Genomic DNA, 23,421 nt, shown 5'->3' on the forward strand with positions numbered 1-23,421 from the left:
GTGCAGATGCTTCTTTAAAAAAGAGGGGAGAAACTCTCTTGCCAGCCATGATTCCAAGAGACTCATGATAAAATATGTTACCAACCTCCTGACAAAGAATTTATGGAGCCAGGATGTATAATGAGACTTTTTTTGAGCATAATCAGTGTGTGAATTTGTGTTATTTGACTATACGTATTTATTACACAGATTTTGTTTTTCCTTCTTTTTCCATGAGGATGAGAAAAAGTAGTTGTTTAGTCATTTTTCAGTTGTGTCCAACTCTTAGTGACCCCATCTGGTATTTTCTTGGCAAAGACACTGGAGTGGTTGGCCACTTCCTTCTCCAGTTCATTTTACAGATGAGGAACTGAGGCAAACAGGGTGAAGTGACTTGTCCAGGATCACTCAGCTAGTAAGTGTCTGGGGTCAGATTTGAACTTAGGTCTTCCTGACTCTAGACCTGGCACTCTAGCCACTGGACCATCTAGCTACTTAGAGAAGAGGTAAATTTTTTGTTAATTGAAAAATAAATAAATAAAATGTTTAAAAACTATTCACATAGTCTTCAAGAAAGCAAAGTAACAGGAAGAAGCAGAAACTACAGAGTCCTTAGTCCTGTGTCTTTAACTGGAGAAAAACAGGAGCAAGGGAGCAGTGAGTGAAGAGCTGAGGAAAAGAGGCAAAAGGAGAAACTGAGGCAGCCTCTCCAGTCACAAGTGCTGTTAGATACTCTTTGCCCATTTTTATAGGTTTCCTATATTCTGACTTTGTTCCATATATAAAGAAAACTGGAGTCAGTCATAAAGACTTGTATTGTAGGGCATGCCGAAAAAAGGAAAATGGAGAAAGCCAGTTAGAAATATGCAAAATGTAAATTAATACAGAGAGTCAAACGTTTACCTAAATTTAGAAATTTTCCTAATTGGGAACCCTGAGCTATTGTGAGTGTATTAAGAACTTTTCATCTGATATAAATGCCACAAAATAGCAGAGAACAGAACTAGGTGGACCTAATAGCATTATATTGCCCTAAAAGCTAGACATGCTACAAGAGACTGATTGATATCCAAAGAGGAGAGGAGTAGGTAGGGAAGAGAGGCAGAGACCAAGGAAAAGAGATTCCATTTTAAGTCACCCTACCAGGGAAGAGATAGGCAAGGCCTGGGAAAGATTCAACTTCTTCCCTTTTCAGAAGGGAGGGAGCTGAAAGGATTGAGTACCAACTTGCCAACTCTACCCTGCACAATGACCAAGCTTCGGTGTTACAATTATAAGAATCAGAGAGATTACAGTTCAATGTGATTAATTGAGTATTGGTGAAAAGAAGAAGATCAAATAAAGTGGAGGACCATTGCTGAAGGTGGGGAGGATGGTGGACACTGACTTTGCTATTGTTTTCTCTGCCAAGGAGAATGACTCTTGCACTGGAAGTGATGGTGAGTCTAACTCAAGATAAATAAGGAGACAACTGCCCTTGATAAATTCAAGTCTCCGGGTCCAGACAAAATACAATCAAAAGAATGGGAGAATGTACTTTGAAAGATCATGTAGAACGGGAGAAGGTCCTGTAAAAGAGAAAATGTTGTTCTGAGAGAACACAAAGGGAAGTGAATGATGTCTGCAAATCACTTTGGCTTTCACTCCTGGCAAAATTCAAGAACGTATTACAAAAGGGGTGGTTAGTGAATAGCTAGCAAAGGAAATGGTGATCATAGGGTCATAGACGTGGAGCTGGAAGGGACCTGAGAGGTCACCGAGTCCAACCCAGTAATTTTGCACATAAAGAAATTGAAACCCAGAGGAAGGAGATGATATGGCCAAGGGGGTAGGGCCAGTCTAGAAACCCAGAACCTCTGACTTTCCAATCCACCACCACCACAAGCCCCAACAATAGTTGTATCCAGTTGAATCCAATTTAACAAGCATTCATCAAGTTCCTATGTGCAAGGCACTGGGGATACAAAGACCACCCCCCAAAAAAACCTTTACTTTGAGGAACTCACAGAATCACAGCATTTGAGAGGTGGGACCTGAAATCCCCTCCTCACGCTGTTAACTCCTTCCCTCTCCCCTCTGATTAGAGGGTTGGAGGGAGGAGCCCCAAACTCCTCGCAAAGCTTTCCTGTAGGCAGGGAAAGAATTGGACTTTCCACAGACTCCACTTTCCACCCACAGCTCTGCTTGGTTTCAGCTCCACAGAATAAGGTACCTGCCCGTGGCACTCTGTAGGGCCCCCCAGCTTCCTTGGTTGTGTCTTCCCTCATTAAAGTGCCCAGACAACAGGGACTGCCTTTCTTTTTCTTCTTTGTATCCCAAGGCTCAGCATAATGCCTGGCACTTAGTAGGCACTTAATAAATGCTTATTGTATTGTATTCCAAGGGAGAGCAGAGAATGAGTCAGCCTACATCTTTCTCAAAACAAAGATAAAGCCATTAGGCAAATTTGGAACATCAAAGTCCATTTGTTACTCGATAAATGAGCAAAGTCTACAAGGATCCAAAACAAGTCTCAGACCAAAGCCATTCCCTCACACTTAGCAAAGGCTTCAGGGTTCTCAGGGAAAAAAAAAACTTCATTTGAATAAATAAGTGAATAAATAAACTTTGAAGTCTGAAAATAGAAAAGGCCAAGAGGTTTCCCAGTCCAGTGAAATAAGGAGCAAGCAAATGAGCATTTCCAGGGACTGGCCTTCATTTCTGTCTCCAGAAATTCATCTAGCAGAATCACATCACCTCGAACACTGTGTACTCCTGGGTACCCCATGCCCCTGGTGATGCTCCCTAGCTCCCTCCCTCCCTCTGACGGAAGGGGGAGAAAGGACCTCAGAGTGTCTCTCTGGTCCTCTATTTAAAAAAGGGTTCCAAGGCTGCAGGACCTCATCAGCTCCCCTCCCTTTTCAGCTTCGTTAAATGTGCTGTCATTCTCCATTTTGTCCAATTTTAGACAGTGTGCTCACCTAATGATGCCTTAAAAAAACAACCCCATCTTCTTTCTCTGGAACTTAATTTGAACATGTATCAGCCTATTGGTTAATGACAGTTCCCCACTCCAACTCATTCCTTGGTTTTCTTGGAGAAAATAAACCTGCCTATATGAGTCAGGTTAGATGTAAGCCCTCATTTGACACATGAAGACTGCTGGGTTCTGATCCTGGCTATGCTGCATATGCCCCACTTGGCCTTGGATAAGTCACCTTGCCCTTGTGGGCCTCAGGGACATCATGATCTCATCTATATGAACAAGTTTCCCCTCTGCAAACATCCAACTGTACTTCCTCCTGTGCTCTGTCTTTCCCAGGGCAAAGGCCATTCAGAGTCATCAAAGATGCTCAGGCAGTATCCCAATGACCCCCTTGAAGCAAGGGCAGCCAGAGGCCCACCTGCTGCTCTCCCACTACAAAATGTTTTTAGCTCATTGCTATCCTTGAGTTTTCTTCACTAACATCACTCCCTGCATGATCCCTGCACTCTTAGAGGACTGGGCCAGGCTTTGAGTTTTATTCCAGATTTTTCTTGCTATTTTTTTGTTTTTATGTCACCAAGATATCTTCCCCCTCCTTCCCTGTATTCCTCCCCTACTCTCAAGGAGCCATCCCTTATAACAAACAATTTTTAAAAATCACCAAAACCAATCAATATGTTAAAAAAAAATCTGAAATTAGATGCGGTGTTCCATATTGGCATCACACATGAACACAGCCTTTCTTCAGGCCAACTTTGTTCTTTGGGCCATGCTTTTGTATTCAGCCTGCCCTGTTACCTGCCATACATTCCATCTTCTGTCTGTTTTAATAAGTGTTTAGCACAGTACCTGATACAGAGTAGGTGCTTAGTAAATGTTTACTGAAATGAATTTTAAAAATCCAATTTGTTCGAAGAATTCCCTGTATGTTCTATCAGTCTTTTTAGACAACTTTCTCATTTTCTTCCTTGTCACAATTATTTTTCTTTATGTCTTTAGAATTTCATTCTTGAGAGCTCCCCATTCCTTCTGGCATAACTTACGCTAGAGAACTGTGGTCTATGACACCATGCCTATCTTTTCTCTGGACACATTAGAAATCTGCTCTCCCTAAATGGAAAGTGAATAACAAATTCTACCTACTTTCCTCATGTGGAAAAAGAGGGGGTTGATCTGATTAAATGATTCTTAAAGTCTTTCCCAGCTCTAAAATCTGACTTTCTGAATGTAAACTTTGCCAACACAAGATATCTTCCTAGTGGTGAAAAAGTTAACTCAAAAGTCCATACAGATTTGAGAAAATGAGTTAATGAAGAAACAATCGTCTGGTTTTCCCCAGTTCTGTTTTCCAGCACAGTTTCTAGAAACATATTATGATGAAAGGCAAGGATGACCCATACCTACGTGAACATACTTTTTACTTCAGACAGCCTTTATAGGAGAAAATCACGGCTCCTCAACCATGGACTAAAATGTATGGTTTCTTTTTCAGGTTGCTTTTTTTTTGGCATACCCCGAAAGTAGCATTGTGCCAAAGGAATCCTTGAGAGTGATGAGGCTATACTTTATTCACTTAGAGCCTTCAAAAGCAAAGTTGACACTTAGCACACTCTCCCCTCAATTAATTTCAGACATTTCTAGGTGCCTATTATGTATGTGACAGGGGCTAAGGGACTGAGGACACAAGAAACAAAAGGAAATCGTTCCGGCTCACGGGAGCTTACATTTTCCCGACAAATAAGCCTACAACAAGGAAATAAAGGAGGCAAAGAACAGTAATAACTGGGAGGGATCAGGGGAGATGTGAAGGTGAAGGTGATCCCCAAGCTGAGCCCTGAAGGAAGAAAGATTTCCAGAGAAGACATGTTCCCTCTAGATGTGCCACCTAAAGTAGCAGGTTTTACATAACAAATAAAAGATGGGTTGCCAGAGGTGCACAGAAATAGGCATTTGCATGTTATTAATTGTGACAGGCACATGAAAAGTATCATCAAGGAGATAAGAGGAGTAAAAAATATCCCCAAAGAAGCATATGACCAGAAAATAAAGAAAGATAACAAACAGGTTTCTGCAGCACTAGGACCTCTAAAATGCTGCGAATCTCTCCCACCTGGTGTTGAATAGAAGTCCTGTGGAGGTTTTATGAGAGGGCATGCTCAAGAAACCCACAGTATGAGTAGGTGTGCATGGTGGGGACTTGCACCATTGGAGGGAGTAGCCACCACCAACAACATGGATGGACACCAACCCATTGCAGTGTTGAAGGATGAACATGTATGAATCAGACATACCTTTACTGTATCAATGAAGCCTTAAGAAAATATCAAACCCTTGTCAGCTCAGATGGAAAGATCCTAAACAAGAATGGGAAAATCCCCATTGACTTTGCACTCAGGGGCCAACATCCTTCGATCTCAGTTTTCCTCCACTGTAAAATAAGGGAGCTAGACAATAATTTCCAAACTATCAACTAGCTCAAAAACTGATAATGCTATATAAACCAGGCAAGCTGAGTCTGGAGATGAGATGGCACTGGGGGACATGACAGTTGCCTTCCAGTATCGGAATGGCTGTCAAGTGGAATAAGGACTAGATTTGCTCTTCTTGGTCCCAGGATAGATTGCAGTGACTGTATGTAAACTGCAGAGGCAAACTTCAGCTCCATGTGAAGAGCTGTTAGTGAAACTTCTCTAAAGTGAGAGGGCTGCCTGAGAAAGTGGTGGCTTTCCACTCCCAGGAGGCTTTGGAGCAGAAAGCGCTTGGCCATTTGTTGCAGACATTGCAGTCAGATTGCTTATCCAAGCCCAGGTTGGACTAACGAGCCGGTGAACTCTTTTCCAACTTCGAGAGCCTAAGATTCTGGGATGGCAATTAACTCCACTCTTGGACAGCCTAGCCCAACGTATATCACTGTATCACTGTCAGCTCCGCTATGTGATGAGAGCTTTCGGCCCTCCCTTACCTTCTCCACATCCTGAGTCATCGAGTTCATTGTATTGAGTCCTTAGTAATTAAACCCGCTGGGTGAATCTAGGGCTTATGTGCAATCTTCGGGTCTCCCTGACACTCTCTCTGTGTGGTTGGACAAAGACTACCCCACACTCACATGGTATAGATATGGAGGGAAGCGGTTAGCGTTGCAGATCTCCACCATCCCCCTCGGAGCCAGGAAAAGGAAATGGTTCTCAAACATGTCAGCTTTCATCTGAACAAACAATCAGGAGCTACTAAAGGGTCCCTTCTAAGGGCGGTCAGGAGACGGGGCCCCCAGGCACAGGGAAAGGAGGAGAGAGGGAAAGAAACTCCCAGGCAGCTTCAGGTGCAGTTGCCTAGAAATGTGTGTATAAGGAATAAGACCTCAGGTCTGCTGAAGGTCTCGTCTGCCTCACAAGGAGCACTCCATAGACTTTGTGGGCTTCAATTCAAGACCCAGGTTGTTTCTAGGTCCACTCTTTAAGGTGTTCTGTAACTGTGACATTATTGTCTTTCTCATTGTCGAGTCAGTTGTGTAGAGGATCAGTTCCATTAGATTTGCTCTCATCCATCCAGTATAAAAAACCCCTCCCATTAGTCCCCCAACCCAATCCCCAACTTCAGCATATTCAATGAATCACTTTGTATTATAATTGAATAGGTGACAGCCTCAATCCTGGGCCCCCCATCTCCCAAGGGCGAGAGAGGCTGGGACCTTTGAAACCGATTTACCCAGGAGGTCAGCCCCTGGCCAAAATAAACCACCCTGTCCTGAAAGCTATTTCTAGGTAACTCCCTGGAGGGAAGCTATGGCAGTTATTGTTCACATGGGAAAAATGTGGAGTGGAAATCAAGTCTCTGAAAGCTGGCATGAAACTGCAGGCCCTGGGATTTCAGTGCAAAGTGGCCAGGTCATGGCACTGACAAAGCCTTGCTGGACTGGTCGGAAGGTATGTGTGCTCCCAAGAGCTTGTCTTATTGCCTTCTACAGGGAAGGTTGACAGTAACTCATTTCACCAGGACCCTGGGGTGGGGAGTAGAGATTGAGAAGAAATGCTGGGCACAACTTGATTAATCACCTAATTTGAAACATAATCATTTAGATCAAGGATTCTTTATTAGAGAGGAGAGAAGAGAGAGAGAGAGAGAGAGAGAGAGAGAGAGAGAGAGAGAAATACAGAGAGAAGGAGATAGAGATAGAGGGAGATACAGAGGGAGAGAGATACAAAGAGAGGGAGGGAGGGGGAAAGAGGAGGGAGAGAGAGAAATACACAGAGAGATACAGAGAGAGGGGAAGAGAGAGATAACTGTATTCCAATACAATTTGGTTTCCTTTGTAAGTTCATGGATTTTACTTTATGCATTTAAAAGCTTGATTTGGAGTCCTTAGGACTTCACCAGACTGCCAAGGGGTCTGTGACACAAAAAGGTTAAAAACCCCAGATTTAGATGGAAAATTTTCACCAGCCAAGCTCTGCTACTTCCTAGCCGTGTAATCTTCAGCAAGTGACTTCAGTCCTCGGCAACTCAGTTTCCTCTCCCATAAAATGAAAGGTTGGATTAGCTGCCCTCTTAACTGCCCTCAAGCCCTAGACCCCGAATTCACTCAGCATCTTTCAGCCTTTCAGGCAAGGGAAGTGCATCATTTCTGAAGGGCTTAAGCCCTTGAGGACATTGCCTCTAGAAGATGTTAGAGAAAGCTCGGAAGCATTATGGACTGAGGCATTATGAAGCTTACTGCCATTCCCAATTGGAAACATTTTTTAAAGACCTCATACCTGGAAAGTCTGCCTTGACATATCTGCAAAAACACCTTCCCATGCAACAAAAGGCACTATCAAGAATGAAATGGGTTTGGCCCCTTGCCTCAAACTAGACTTTGGTGCGTTCTGTGTGCTCATAATCATTTCTGATATTCACACGGAGCCATAACACTGGCAAAAAGCTTGACCTGGATGGTCTCTCGTAAGTTTCATGGCAGCCTTGGGAGGTAGAGGGCTCTACGAGCATCATAATCCCCATTTTACAGATGCAGAAACTGAGGCTAAGAGAGGTGAGAAACTCCCACACGGTCCTATCAGTCGGAAGACTGGGCAGCAGAGCTGAGACCCAGGCCTCTCAGTGGGCTTTTTCCACTGTACACCTGCTGCTTCCCTTTAGGGCAATGGCCACATGCATCTATTTCACTTTCTGAACCTCTGAAACTCCCAGCCAGGCCCGGGTCCCGCATTTCCTAACAACCACCACCACCACCACCCACCACCACCATCACCACACGACAACAACCGAAACAGCGGCAGAAGTAACAACAACAAAGGTTGCTTAGCCATTTAAACCTCCTACAGAGAGAGCACATGGAGTAAGAAGCACCACAGGCAAATGAGCACCTAGCCCCCCTTGAGCTTCCCAAGCTACTTCTGTCAAGCCAGATGCCAGTCCTCACTTTGGCACTCCTGCCGGGGACCAGTGATGGCTCCACAGGCTCACCCTAGAAGGGCTGCTTTTTACCTCTTCCAGAAATCCCGGGGGACTCCAGGCTCCCAAGAAGGGCAACAGAAACTGGGGTGTGGCTGTGACCTAAACTGTTGCATAGGAGCCCAACTGGTCAGCAAGAGGCTAGGAAGAGTCGTGCAGCCTCCCTTGGCCTGGCTGGGCATTGGGAGATGCACTGACCCTTCAGTCCCAGGGCTCCCCAGCGACGAGCCTCCTCCCCAAATGAAAAGCCGACAAGTGAGTTAGTCGTGGCTACTTACATATCTCTTAAGCTTCCTTTCAGGGGGCGACTTGATGAGCCAGCCGGTGCAAACCACATCGCCCGTGCTCATTGTCTTCACCTTGTCCTCCTATCCTCCAAGTGGCCGGCTTCTGGCCTCCAGCCTCAGCCTCCAGCCTCCAGCCTCCACTCCCTTGCTCACTGGAGAGGCGGGGGTGGAGGCGGGGGAGGAGGAAGGGGAGGAGGGAGATGAGGAGCAGGAGAAGGACTTGGGCGAGGAGGAGGGTGACGAGGAGGAGGAGGAGGAGGAGGAGGAGGAGGAGGAGGAGGAGGAGGAGGAGGAGAGCCTGCGTGCGGGGCCGTGTGCCTCTGTTCTGCTAATTTGAAACTAGCAACAGCGCACAGCTTCCTCCAGCTGGCCTCCAGGCCGGCTGCTGCTCAGGTTGCCCCTGGATTTGTTGTTGCCACCAGAAGGAAGTCGTGACATTGCTCAGAGAGCCAGGCAGCCCCAGACTGCCCTCCCACCAGAGGCACAGCATGCTGCGAGCCCCGCCAGCCGCCAGCCTCCAGCTGCCAACATCAGCCGCCTGCAGCTGCCGCCGCTGCCGCTGCTGCTGCTGCCGCCGCCGCTGGCTGGGTTGGGCTGGGCCCGGAGGCCAGGCGGGGCGGGGGGCGGTGATGAAGGGGAAGGGGAAGGGGGTGGCCAGCCCCCCAGCCCCAGAGCACTGGGGAGCCGGGCTGGCCAAGGCCGCAGACTCATCTGGCCCCAGCCCAGCCTCCTTAGTCACTGGCCCTCGGGGAGCTGTTCAGGAGTATTTGTTGAGAAAGAAGAAACAGGGAAAGAGATCAGGCCCAGGGCAAAAAGGAAAAAAAGCCTAGATCACCAGATAGACCAGAACAAGCCGGCCTCTGCCTCCTTCCTCCCTCCTCCCTCTCTCTTTCCCTGCCTGCCTGCCTGCCTCCCTCAGTCTTTCCCTCCTCCCTCCCTCTTTCTCTGCCTGCCTCTTTCCCTCTTTCTCTGCCTGCTTTCTGCCTCCCTGCCTGCCTGCCTCCCTCTTTCCTTCCTTCTCTGCCTGCCTCCCTCTTTCTTTGCCTGCCTCTCTCCCTCTCTTTCTGCCTTCCTCCCTGCCTGCCCGCCAGGCTGGAGGTAGGGGTAATGGTGGTGAGGCAATACCCCCAACCTTCTCTTTCACTGGGGAAACAGTAGTGCTGCTGCCCATGCCCGTACCCAGGCTTTCTGTAGTGGCTTCTTCTCCTCCATCTCCTGGGAAGGGGAAGGGGTGTTAGGGGCTCAGGGGGAGGAGCCAAGCTGCAGCTAGCACTGTATATAGGGAAGGGGAAGAAAGAGAGGCAGGAAAGAAAATTGTGTGCCAGGGTATTTGCGTGTCTCAGGCTCGAGCGCTTGTTTGCAAAATGATTGTTAATTCAAACAGAACCCGGTTTGATCAAAGCCTGGCCCAGAGCATGAGCTCTTCCATATGGAATGATCATGTAGGACGCTACTCAGCCCAACTCTAGGCACAGAGGCACGACTTGTCCTCATCAAACCGCCTCTCTCTTTCTCTTCTTTCCCTTGAAAGGGAATTGGCAGGACTGGGGATGAAACCTTCCTTCAGAGGACAGAGGAGAAAACGGGAGGGCAAGGGACTTGCTCAAGATCACGCAGCCTGTTAGCAACAGAGCTGAGACTAGAACCCAAGTAACTGGACTGACTTCACCCAAGGCTCTTCTGAAAACACGTATCTTAACTGTTATTGGTGCCTTTGATGTTTATATCACATTCATTTCTAAACATCTCCCTTTCCCTCCCAGCTAGTAAGCAATGCATCCTTGTAACAAAGATGTTCAAAAAAAGTGGGGTGGAGGGAAGTTTAGCAAAGCTAACCAAGATGTCAACAATTGGAAAGTCCATGCAAAGCTCCCTGCCCATAGTTCCTGGCTCAGCAATGACAAAGAGCCAGGAGATACATTTCCTCAACTCTCCTCTGGGGTCAACCTTAGGCATTAGAATTACACTGTATCCATCTACATCGTTGGAGTCTTTGTGTATTATAATTTCCTGCTTCTGCTTTACTTCCTTTTGTATCAATTCATTTAAGTCTTCTCAGGCTTCTAGGAATTACTCATGTCATTTCTGACACAACGAGAATATTCCATTGCATTCATGACCCATAATTTGTTTAGCCATTCCCCAAGCAATGGAAATCTACTTTATTTTTAATTCTTTGCTACCACAGAAAATATAACTATGAATATTTGGGCATATATGGAAACTTTCTGTGTTTGAACTCCTTGGGATATATAACTAAAAGCAGGCTCTCTGGGTCAATGACTATGGATGATTTAGTCACTTTCAAAACAATTCTAAACTGCTTTAGATTAATTTACACCTGGATCAACAGTGTGTTCCAAGAAACTTCCATCTCCCCACCAAACAATGACTATTTCCATCTTGTCATCTTTGCTGATGTATATGAGGTTAAATGTTTGAGTTAATTTGACTTCTAGTCTCTCATTATCAGTGATTTGGAGCAACCTCCCATATATTGGCTGATAATTTAAAATTCTTCTGGAAACATTTATTTATGTCATTTGACTCTGTATCAGTTGGGGGAATGACTCTTGGTTTTTTTTTTATATTTCTATTAATCCCCTATCTATTTTGGATATCAAACCCTTATCAGAGATATTTGATGCAAGGATCTCTTAAATGTCAATGGTTTCCCTTCTTAGCCTAGCTATATTGATTTTATTTGGGGAAAAGCTTTTCAATTTTGTGTCATCAAAATTATCTATATTATCTTTTGTGATCTCTTCTATTCCCCATTTGACTAAGAATTCTCCTGGCCACAACTGTGAAAAGTACTTGATCTGCTTCTCTTCTAAATTTTTTATAATGTAGTCTTTTAGATTAAGGTTAAATATCCCTGTTGAGTTAACTGTGGTAACTAGTGAAAGATGTTGGTCTAAATTTATTTTTTTTAACCAAGCTGTTTTTCAGTTTTCCCAAAAGTTATTTTCAAATAGGAAGTTCTCCAAGTAGATCATGTTCACAAGTTTATTGACATTGGAATGTTAAGTTTAATTTCTTTTTTCTGATTCTTGTTTATCCTGTTTGTTCAATAGATTTTTCTATTTTTTGGGATGATTATTCCATTATAATATTGCTTGAGATCTAAAAGTACCAGTCCCCTTTCATTCCTCTCTTTTTCTCATCATTTCTTTTGATTCTAGTACTTTTGATTCTCCAAATGAATTTTCTTATTATTTTGTCTACCTCTGTAAAATACTACCATGGCAGTTTGATTGTCGTCATATTTTACTGGCATGGCTCACATTAATATACTGTTGGTGGAGCTATTGTGGATTGGTCCAGCCATTCTGGAAGCAATTTGGAACTATGCCTGAAAAGTTGCTCAACTGTGCAGACCCTTCAACCCAGTGATACCACTACTAGACCATTATCCACAAGGAGATCAAAGAAAGAGGAAAAGGACCCACATGGACAAACTTATTTATTAGTTCATTTATTAGTGGCAGAGAACTGGAAACTAAGAGAGTACCTGTTAATTGGAGAACGACTGAATAAATTATAGTTCATGAATATAATGGAATATCATTGCAAGTTTCAGAGAAAACTGGGAAGACATATGAACTGGTGCAGCTGAAACTAAGCAGAATCAAAACAATTTATACAATAACAACAATGCAAAGAAAAAACAACTTTAAAGATTTAAGAACTCTGACCAATGTAATGGCCACAATTCCTGAGAATCGAATATGCTACCAACCCCTTCATAGAGAGGTGATAGACTCCAGGATGTAAAATGAGAAATAATTTTTTAGACAAAGCAATGAGGAAATCTGTTTTGCTTCATTGTACATTTTGGTTATTAGGTTGTTTGTTTGTTTTTTCTTTTTCCAATGAGGAGAAAGAGATAGGGATAGGGTTCCCCTCTCTCCTTCCCACCATGAGAATGGAAAAGAAAGAAGATTAGAAAGAATCACAGACAAGCAGGACAGTTTTGAAAGCTACATTTTAATGTATTATATAATTCAAAAGAAAAACAATCAATCCCTACATTAGAAATGTCAAACACACAATGGGCAGCATGGACCTGCAATACTCCAAGTGCTGACAAACTAGAATGAAATGTCATTGAGAAATATTGAACAGAACAAATAAAAATAAAACAAAACATAGAGAGCATTATATTTCTTTAAGGAAGAACCATTTTTATTCCTTTCTTGAACCAATATAATGAGTTTTGTTATTAATTATCCATTTTAGTTCGTAGAACACTTTCTTTTACCCACAAATTGTGTCAAGTTTACCATAAATGGCTCTACAATAGAAACATTAAAAATCATTAAATTTTAGCCTTTTAAACTTCTGAATAATAAGAAATGCTCCTTTTCAAGACCTTTTGAGACTTGGAGTGTGAAAACTGCAAATATTATGACATTGTAATTGACAAACTTGCTGAAGTATATTTGAAATTTCTGGAACTTTTCTCATCAATATTTTGAGGGTTCTTTTTTTTTTCCAAATTAATTTATTTTTAACATTCACTTTTTAAAATTTTGAGTTCCAAATGCTTTATCTCCATCCAGTCCCTCCTCCACCCACTGAGAAGGCAAGCAATATGAGGCCCACTATATATATATATAATATGTATAATATATATATACATATATATGAAGTATGAAACATTTCCACCTTAGCTATGCTGCAAAAAGAAAAAAAGGCAAGAAAAATAAAGGACGTGGAAAACAATACGTTTTAATCTGCACTCAGAATTTAATCTCTCTGGAGATGGACAGCATTTTTCATCATGAGTCCCTTGAAATTGTGTCGAATCATTCTATTGATTAGAGCAACGAATTCTTTCAGCTGATCATCCTTACAATTTTGTTGTTACTATGTAAAATGTTCTCCTGGTTCTGTTCACTTAACTTTGCATCAGTTCATAAAAATCTTCCCAGGTTTTTCTGAAATCATAATACTCATAATTTCTTTTTTAAAAATACATTATTTGTATAATAAAAAATTATTTAGTTTAAACATTCTGTTCTTCTTAAATTTCAAATTCTAAATTCTCTTCCTTCCTCCCACTCCATCCACTGAGAAGGCAAGCAATATAATATCAATTATACTTGTGAAATCATGCAAAGCATATTTCCATACTAGCCACATTTTTTAAAAGTAAGAAAAATAAAGTAAGAAAGTTATACTTCAATTTGCACTCAGAGTTCATCAGTTCTCTCTCTGGAAGTGGATAGTATTTTTTCAACATGAGTCCTTTAGAATTGTCTTGACTCCTTGTACTGATCAGAATAATCGTCTTTCACAGTTGATCATCATCACAACATTGTTGTTAATGTGCACAATGATCTCCTGGTTCTTCTCACTTTCATTTTGCATCAGTTCATATAGGTTTTATCGTGCTTTTCTGAAACCATCCCCTTTGTTATTTCCCACAGCACAGTAGTACTCCATCACAATTATATGCCACAACCTGTTCAGCTATTCCTCAATTGATGGACATCCCCTCAGTCTCCAATTTTTTGCCACCACAAAAAAAGAGCTGCTATAAGTACTCTTGTATAAGTGAGTCCTTTTCCTTTTTGAAAATCTCTTTGGGATGCAGAGCTACTAGTGGTATTACTGTAGTTCAATAATTCTTAAATTATATCTCCTTGATCTATTTTCCCAGGTCTGTATCCCAAAAAGAATATATTTCCATATTAGTCATATTTCCAAAAAATCAAGAAAATTAACAAAAGTGAGAACATTATACTTTGATCTGCACTAAGAGTTCATCAGTTCTCTCTCTGGAGGTGGGCAGTATTTTTCATCATGGGTCTTTTGGAATTGTCTTGGATCAGAGTAGTTAAGGTCTTTCAGAGTTGATCACCATTACAACATTGCTATTAATGTGCACAGTGATCTCCTGGTTCTTCTCACTTGTCTTTGCATTAGTACATACAGGTCTTCCCACGTTTTTCTGAAACTACCCCCCGCCCCGATCATTTCTTATAGTACAGTAGTACTCCATCACAATCAAATGCCACAACTTGTTCATTCATTCCTCATTTTATGGGCATCATCATCAATTTCTCATTCTCTACCTGCCATCACAAAAAGAGCTGCTATAAATACGATTGTACCTATAGATCCTTTTCTTCCTTCTTTGATCTCTTTGGGATACAGACCTAGGTCAAAGGGCATGCACAGTTTTATAATGCTTTGGACACAGTTTCAAATCTTTCTCCAGAATGGTTGGGCCAATTCACTACTTCACCAACAATTCATTAGTGTACCTATTTTTCCTTCATTCTCTCTGGCATTTGTTATCTCTGATAGGTCTCAGGTGGTGTCTCAGAGTTGTTTTAATTTGCATTTCTCTAATCAATAGTGATTTAGAGCATTTTTTCATATGACTATAGCTGTCTTTGATTTCTTCTTCTGAAAATTACCCATTTACATCATTTCACCATTTATCAATTGTGGAATGACTCTTATTCATACAGATTTGACTTAGTTCAATATGTGGCATATATTTGAGAAATGAAGTCTTTATCAGAGAAACTTGCTGCAAAATTTTTTGATGTTACTTCATTGTCTATGGTACCTTTTAGCAAAATAGTTTCTCTGATTATCCCTTTTCATTAGGTCTATCTTTGTTTTTGTTTTGTCTGAGATCATGATTGCTACCCCTGCTTTTTTTAGTTCAGCTGAAGCACATTAGATTCTGCTCTAGTCTTTTCCTTTAAATCGGTGTGTCTTTCAAATATGTCTCTTGTAAACAACATATTGCTGGATTCTGATATCTAATCCATTCTGCTATTTGCTTCCATTTTATGGGTGAGCTCATTCCATTCACATCCACAGTTATGATTACTGTGTATTTTCCTCTATCCCATTTTCTTCTGTTTCTTCTCTCGTATCCTGTCCCTCCTCAAAATTCTATTTTGCTTCTAACCACTGCCTTCCTTAATCTGCCTTCCCTTTTAACATCCTCCCTTTTTTTCTACCCTCCTATTTCCCTATTGAGTAAGCTACATTTCTATACACAACTCTATGTGTGTGTGTATGTATATATGTGTGTGTATATATATATATATATGTATATATATATATATACATATATATATATATATATACTTCCCTCTTTGAACTAATTCCAATAAGAATGAGATTTAAGGATTCCCCACTACACCTCGATTTTCCTTTCCCCTGTAAAAGCTCTGCTTCTTTTATGTGAGAAAATTTTCTACTTTCTACTTTTCCCTTCCCCTTCACCTAGTATATTCTTTTTTCTCCCCTGCCCCTCATTTATTTTAGATCATTACAACATAATTGACTAACATCCATGCCCTCTATCTATGTAAACTCCCTTGTAAACTCTCTCTAATAGTGAGAAAGTTCTTAGGAGTTACATATATCATCTTTCCAAATAGGAGTGTAAGTTTAATTTTACTGAGACCCTATAATTAGTCTTTCATGTTTATCTTTTCATGCTTCTCTTGAGTCTTGTGTTTGTCAGATTTTCTAGTCAGGTCTGGTCTATTCATCAAGAATTCTTGAAAGTCTTCTATTTCATTAAATATCCATTTTTTTCCCTGAAGAATTATACTCAGTTTTGCTGGGTAGGTGATTCCTATCTTAGCTCCTTTGCCCTATGTAGTATCATATTCTGACACCTCAGCTCCTTTAATGAGGAAGCCCCTAAATCTTGTGTGATCCTAATTGTTGCTCCACAGTATTTGAATGATTTCTTTCTGACTGCTTAAAAGTATTTTCTCTTTGACTTGGGAGCTCTGGAATTTTTCTGTAATATTCTTAGGAGTTTTCATTTGGGAATCTTTTTCAGGGGGTAATTAGTGGATTTTTTTTTTCTATTTTCCCCTCTGGATCTAAGATATCAGGGAAGTTTTCCCTGATAATTTCTTAAATATGATGTCTAGATTTTTTTTTGATCATGACTTTAAGGTAGCTCAATAATTCCTAAATTACCTCTCTTCGATCTATTTTTCAAATCAGGTGTTTTTCCAATGAGGTCACATTTTTTTTCTCTTTTTTATTTATTTTGACTTTTTGTTGTTTTGTGATGCTTCATGGAGCCATTAGCTTCCATTCGCCCAATTCTAACTTTTTTACATGATAAATTTATTATATATTTAAAAGGAATAGCAAATTGTACATAATAGATTTGCCCACTTTAATTTTAAAGGAATAATTTTCTTTAATGAAATTTTGTACCACCTTTTCCATTTGGCCTATTCTACTTTTGAAGGAGTTCATTTCTTCAGTGAGTTGTTGTGCCTCTTTTACTATTAGGACAATTCTGTTTTTTAAGGTGTTATTTTGTTCAGTATTTTTTGTGCCTCTTTTACCAAGCTGTTAATTCTCATTTCAGAATTTTCTTACTTCACTCTCATTTCCTTTTCCCAATTTTTCCTCTACCATTCTTCTGTTTTCTTAACTCTTCCAGTTGGGCTTTGGTTCAATTAGCACTTTTCTTTGAGGTTTTGTTTATAGCTGTTTTCACATTATTGTCTTCTTTTGAGTTTATGTCTTGGTGTTTCCTGCCACCACAATAGCTTTTTATGATCAAATTCTTTTTTTGGTTCATTTTTCTAGTCTATTTCTTGACTCTGAACTTTATATTAAAGTTGGGTTCTGCTCATCTGCCTCTGGGGAGGCATTGTCCCAAGCAGCAGGCTTTTCATGCTGCTGTTGTCAGAGCTAGTTCTGTAAGTCTGCAAGTATTTTTGTGCTTCCATGGTGGTATGATCCTGGGATAGGTATGGTCACTGTTCTTCTGGTGTACACTCTGGTCTTTACTCAGGAAGGTGTCCTAGTCCCCTGCAGCCAGAAGTGTTAGTGCCCTCTTTTCGTTGGAACTGTGACTGGGGCTCCTGCTGCCTTGTGACTGATCCCGAGTGCTCCTCTCCACTCTAGAACTGTGATCGATATTGCATATGGGCAATAGAGCTGCCAATCAGTGTCAACAGTATCCACTGCCAGCAAAACATCCCCTGTAATCTTTTTCTGACCAGTCCTCTGACCCCTTTACCTTCTCTGGGCTGAACACTTCCAAAACTGCTGCTGCTATGACTGCTTTTGCTACCACAGCATGTGTGGCTCTGGACAGGCTTCCACCCTGGTGTTATAAACTTCTCCTGCCAACCTCCTAAGTTTTCTTAGGCCAGAAAAAATATCTCACTCTGACCTTTTGTTGGCTCTACCACTCCAAAATTTGATTTAAGGTGTTATTTTAAAGTTGTCTGGAGGGAATGTTGAAAGAGTTCAGCTGAGTTGCCTCTAATCTGTCATCTTGGCTCCATCCCCTGTCATCATTTCTTAGAGCACAATAGTATTCCATCACAATCATATACCACAATTTATTCAGCCATTCCCCAACTTATAGGCATCCTCTCAATTTCCAATTCTTTGCCATCACAAAAAGAACTGCTATAAATATTTTTGCACATATACCTCTTTTTTCCTTTTTCTCTGATCTCTTTGAAATACAGACCAAGTGTTGTTGAGTTAAAGGGTGGTATGCACAGTATTATAGTGCTTTTGAAATAGTTCCAAGTTGTTCTCCAGAATGGTTGGACCAGGTCACAACTTCACCAACAGTGCATTGGTGTTCTAATTTTTCCATATCCCTTCCAACATTTGTCATTTTGCTTTTCTATCATGTTAGCCAATCTCATGGGTGTGATATGATACCTCAGAGATTTTTTTATTTGCATTTCTCTAGTCAAGTGATTTAGAGCATTTTTTTCTTATGACTAACATGACTATAGATTTCTATTGATTTCTTCTTCTGAAAACTGCCTGTTCACATCCTTTGACCATCAGTCAACTGTGCAATGTCTCTTATTTTTATAAATTTGACTCAGTTCCCTGGTTGTTGTCCCTCATGCTCAAAGAGGATCAAAATGATATTACTAGGTGGGGTTACAATGCTTCCAACTATGGCTGATCAGACCACTGAGCATGGAAAGCTCTATGACAGGTTGGGCACAAATGCTTCACATGAACATTTGGAGTGGTGATATCTCAAAATTTGCACAGCTCACATTTCTTTCGAGCTACTGAAATTCTGCTTTGCTCATAGAGCACAGATCCTTCTTTGATGCAGGCATGCCATGCTGAGCAGTCCCATGCCAGTGTCTCCCATGCCTTACAATTGATTCCAAAGCTCTTCAGAGAGACCTTGAGAGTGTCGTTGTATTGCTTCTAACCTCTGTGTAAGCACTTTCATTGTGTGAATTCTATTTAAAATCATCTTTTAGGCAAATGTATGTTTGGCATTCAAAAAATGTGACCAGCCCATTGGAGTTGTGTTCTCTGCAGTAGAGTTTGAATGTTTGGCAGTTCATCTTGAGAAAGGATCTTAGTCTTGCCAGGTGGTCTTCAGAATGTTCCTAAGATAATTCAGATGGAAGTGATTTAGTTTCCTGACATGGCACTAATAGACTGTCCAGGTTTAATAGGCATACAATAATGAAGTCAACATAACAGCTCTGTAGACCTTCAGTTTGTAGATAGCTTAATTCCTCTTGTCTCCCACACTTTCCTTCAGAGCCTCCCAAACACTGAGCTAGCTCTGGCAATGCATGCAACAGCCTCAACATCTATGTGTATATCTCTGGAAAGTATATTGTCAAGGTAAGTGAACTTATCCACAACATTTCAAATTTCTCCATTTGCAGTAATCAATGGCTCTGCATATAGATGGTGTGGTGCTGGCTGGTGGAGAGCCTCTGTTTTCTTGGTGTTGTCAGGACAAAATTAGCTCAAGCAGCAGAAAATTGATCTATACTCTGTTGTATCTCAGTCCCAGAGTTTGCATTGAATGAACAATCATCTGCAAACAAAAAGTCATTCACCAATTCTCCCTCCACCTTAGTCTTGACTTGGAGCCTTTCTAAGTTAAATAATTTATTGTCATACTGTTTTTATCCTCATTGAAGGCATCCAACAACATTGCTAAAAACAGCGTGGGAATCAGCACACAGCCCTGCTTCACTTCATTGGTGACTGGAAAAGCATGAAAGTATAGTCATTCAGAATCCATGCAAGTATGCCACCATGAAACTGGCATACAATACTGATGAACTTCTCTGGGCAACCAAGTTTTGTCATGATCTTCCATCAGTCCTTGAGACTGACAATATCAAAGGCATTGATCAGATCACCCTAGCAATACCAGATTTCAAACCATATCACAAAACAGTAATCATCAAAACAATCTGGCACTGGCTATGAAATAGAGGAGTGGATCAGTGCAATAGATTAGGTACATAATATACAGTAGTAAATGACTATAGTAATCTAGTGTCTGATAAATTCAAAGATCCAAACTTTTAGAATAAGAATTCAGTATTTAACAAAAACTGCTAGGAGAACTGGAAAGCAGTCTGTCAGAGATGTAAATTTTTCCCCTTAAATACTGCTTTGGCTGCATCCCACTAATTTTGATATGTTGTCTCATCATTATCTTTAATTAAACTATTGATTGTTTCTATGATTTGTTCTTTGACCTACTCATTCTTTAGGATTATTTCATTTCCAGTTAATTTTTACCCTATATTTCCCAAGCCCTTTATTGATGGTCTGAGAATGATTCATTTAATATTTCTGATTTTCTGCATTTGTTTGTGAGGTTTTTATGATAATATGTGGTTAATTTTTATGAAGGTGTCATATACAGCTGAGAATTCCTTTCCATTCCCTTTCAATTTTCTCCAGAGGTCTATCATAACTAACAAGGTTCTATTCATCCCCTTAATATCTTTCTTGTTTATCTTAACATGGGGACCACAAACTCTTGTGTGATCCTGACCGTGGCTCCACAATATTGGAATTGTTTCTTTCTGGTTGCTCATAATATTTTTTTCATGACCTTGGAACTGTGGAATTTAGCTATGATATTCCTGAGAATGTTTATTTTGGGATCACTTTCAGGAAAGTGATCATTGAATTCTTTCAATGTCTATTTACCTCTGGTTCTAAGATATTGGGGCAGTTTTCCTTAATAATTTATTGACATAGGATGTCTAGGCTTCTTTTTTAGGTTTTCAGGCAGTCCAATAATTCTTAAATGGTCTCCTTTGGATCTGTTTTTTCTGATCAGTTGCTATTCCAATGATATGTTTCATATTTTCTTCTATTTTTTCATTTTTTAAAAACGGTGCTTGTTTCTTGATGTCTGGTGGGGTTATTAACTTCTACTTGCACAAATCTAATTTTTAAGGAATTATTTTCTTCAGTGAGATTTTTGTACCTTTCCCCCTATTTGACCAATTCTGTTTTTTAGGGAGCTCTTCACTGAGGTTTTGTATCTCTTTTTTCTTCAATTTTGTTTTTAAGATATTATTTTCTTCAGTATTCTTATGCCTTTTTTATCAAGTTGTGAATTATCTATCTTTTCATAATTTTCTTGCCTCACTCTCATTTCTTTTCCCAATTTTTCCTCTACCACTCTTATTTGATTTTTAGAGTCATTTTTATTCTTTTTTTTTTTTTTAAATCTGGTGTTTTTTTTAAGCTCTTTCAGAAATTCTTGTTGGGCTTGTGTCTTATCTACATTTTTTCTTTAAGTCTTTGCTTATGGTTGTTTTCAAATTGTCATCTTCTGAATTTGTGTTTTGATCTTCCCTGTCATCATAGTAACTTTTTATGGTCAGATTTTTTTGGCTGTTTCCTCATTTTTACAGTGTATTTTTTGCCTTTGAACTTTATGTTAAAGTTGAGCTTTGCCCACTTGGTGGAGAGAAGGGAGAGAGGAGGGCCCTGTCCTAAGCATCAGGTTTTTTCATGCTACTGTTTTCACAGCTTGTTCTGTGGGTCTGGAGTTTTTCTGGGTCTTCCAAGATGGTGTCATCTGGGGAGAGGTGTAGTCATCACTCTCCTGGCCTGTTCTCTGGTCCTTACTCAGGAAAGGCCCCTGCCACCTTGAGGCCATAAGTGCTAACATTCCTCTCTAACCTGGAACTGTGACCAGGGCACCTACTCCCTTGTGATTGAAAGTACTCTTCTGTACCCTGGAACTCCAACCTAGAACTTAGTGATGAACAAGATTGTTGCCAAATAGCTCCTGGTCCCATACTCAGCACAGGCACAGGCATTCACTGTAATCTCTTTCTGACTCATTGTCCAATCCTCTTACCATCTCTGGGCTGAGAGTTCCTGCTGCTGTTGTCACAACTTCCTCCAAGACCCACAACTGCCTTGCTACTTTGTGGGCTGCAGGCCAACCCCCACCCCCAGTATCACAAACCTCTTTGTCCAGCCTCCTATAAAAATGCCTCACCTTGACCATTTGTTAGCTATGGTGCTCCAGAATTCAACTTGAACTGTTATTTTAAAGTTGTTTGGAGGGTATTGGTGGGAAAATTTGGCTGGAATGTAACCTCTACTCCACTATGTTGGAGCTGCTGCAACTGTATTGTATTTTAAAATGAAGTCAATATTCAGCCTTAAGAGGTTCTTACAAGTGGCTTAGTGGTCCACACCACTGCGATGATGGAGATTTGCAATTTCATGTACAATCCTTCCCTTCTGTTCTACACTGTCGATAGAAATGTTCATTTTATTTAATGTTTGTTAAGTTTAGTATAGCAATAAAGCAGAGTACAGGGAGAAGGAGAAGAAGGGAAGAAGGTATAAAAAGATTAGAAAGGGATGAGGGGAACAGCTTTCCACAAAATGGAAAGAAAAAAAAGCAAAAATGTTGACACGTCTACCCATGAGAAATGAGTGTCTTCTCCATGATCAAAATCATTCTGTACTTCTTTAAACTGTTTTCTAATCATATACAATCATAATCATATACATCATTTCTAATCATATATATCTCAAGTATATCTTAATAAATTATCTCCTAGATATTTTATAGTTCTTTTGAATGGGATTTCCCTTTTCAGCATTTCTACTTATGTTTTGGTATTAATGTCTAGAAATTTGGGTGGTTTTGTGGGTGTCTTTTGCATGCTGCTACTTAGACAAAACTATTGTCTCAATTAATTCCTTTGCTGAATCTCTTGAATTTTTCCTCAGCAAATAGAAATAATTTTATTTCCTCTTATTATTATTGCTAGCATTTCTAGAACTATGTCAAATAAGAGTGAGAAAATATAACAAATTTGCTTTATCCCTGTACTCATTGGGAAGACTTTTAATGTTTTCACATTGCAAACAATGCTAGTTTTTAGTTTGAGGTATATTCTTTTTGTTGCATTAAAAAATAGTTCATCTTTTAGGGTTTATAGCATAAGTTTCAGTTATGCTTTGTCAAATACTTTTTTTCTGAATCTATGGGATATAATTATGTGGGTTTTGTTCTTAATGTGATTAATTATCTTAATTGTTTTCCTAATGTGGAAGCATCCTTGCATACTTGGTGTGAATCCAACTTGGTTGCAGTGAGTAATTTTGTGGATATGTTGCTGTAATCTTTGTGCTAGGATTTAATTTACAATTTAGCATCACTATTTATTTAGTGATACTGGTCTATAATTTTCTTTCTTTGTTTTATCCATCCCAAAATTGGGTATTAGGACCACATTTTTCTCCTAAAGGGAGTTCAGTAATGTTTCTCATTTTTTTTAGTATAATTTGTGCAGCATAGGTATTCATTTCTTTTAAAATCAGTCAATAAGTATTTCTTCAGCAGCTGTCATGTGCCGGGCACTGTGCAAATTGCTGAGGATATAAAGAAAAGTTGATAGTCTTTGCCCCAAAGGTGCACACAGGTGGGAAGAGACA

General features: G+C 40.4%; 1 protein-coding gene across 2 annotated transcripts in view; it reads right to left on the reverse strand.

Moving 5' to 3' along the window:
* Positions 1-9,392, reverse strand: part of GAB3 (GRB2 associated binding protein 3) — a 152,140-nt gene extending 142,748 nt beyond the window's left edge. For both annotated transcript variants that reach the window (XM_072626979.1, XM_072626978.1), the window contains exon 1: positions 8,671-9,392. In XM_072626979.1, the coding sequence (XP_072483080.1) occupies positions 8,671-8,742 (72 nt within the window). In that variant the 5' untranslated portion in view covers positions 8,743-9,392. The remainder of the gene's footprint in view (positions 1-8,670) is intronic.
* Positions 9,393-23,421: the final 14,029 nt, after the last annotated feature.

The sequence above is a fragment of the Notamacropus eugenii genome, chromosome X, assembly GCF_028372415.1.
Source record: "Notamacropus eugenii isolate mMacEug1 chromosome X, mMacEug1.pri_v2, whole genome shotgun sequence".
Classification (NCBI taxonomy): domain Eukaryota; kingdom Metazoa; phylum Chordata; class Mammalia; order Diprotodontia; family Macropodidae; genus Notamacropus; species Notamacropus eugenii.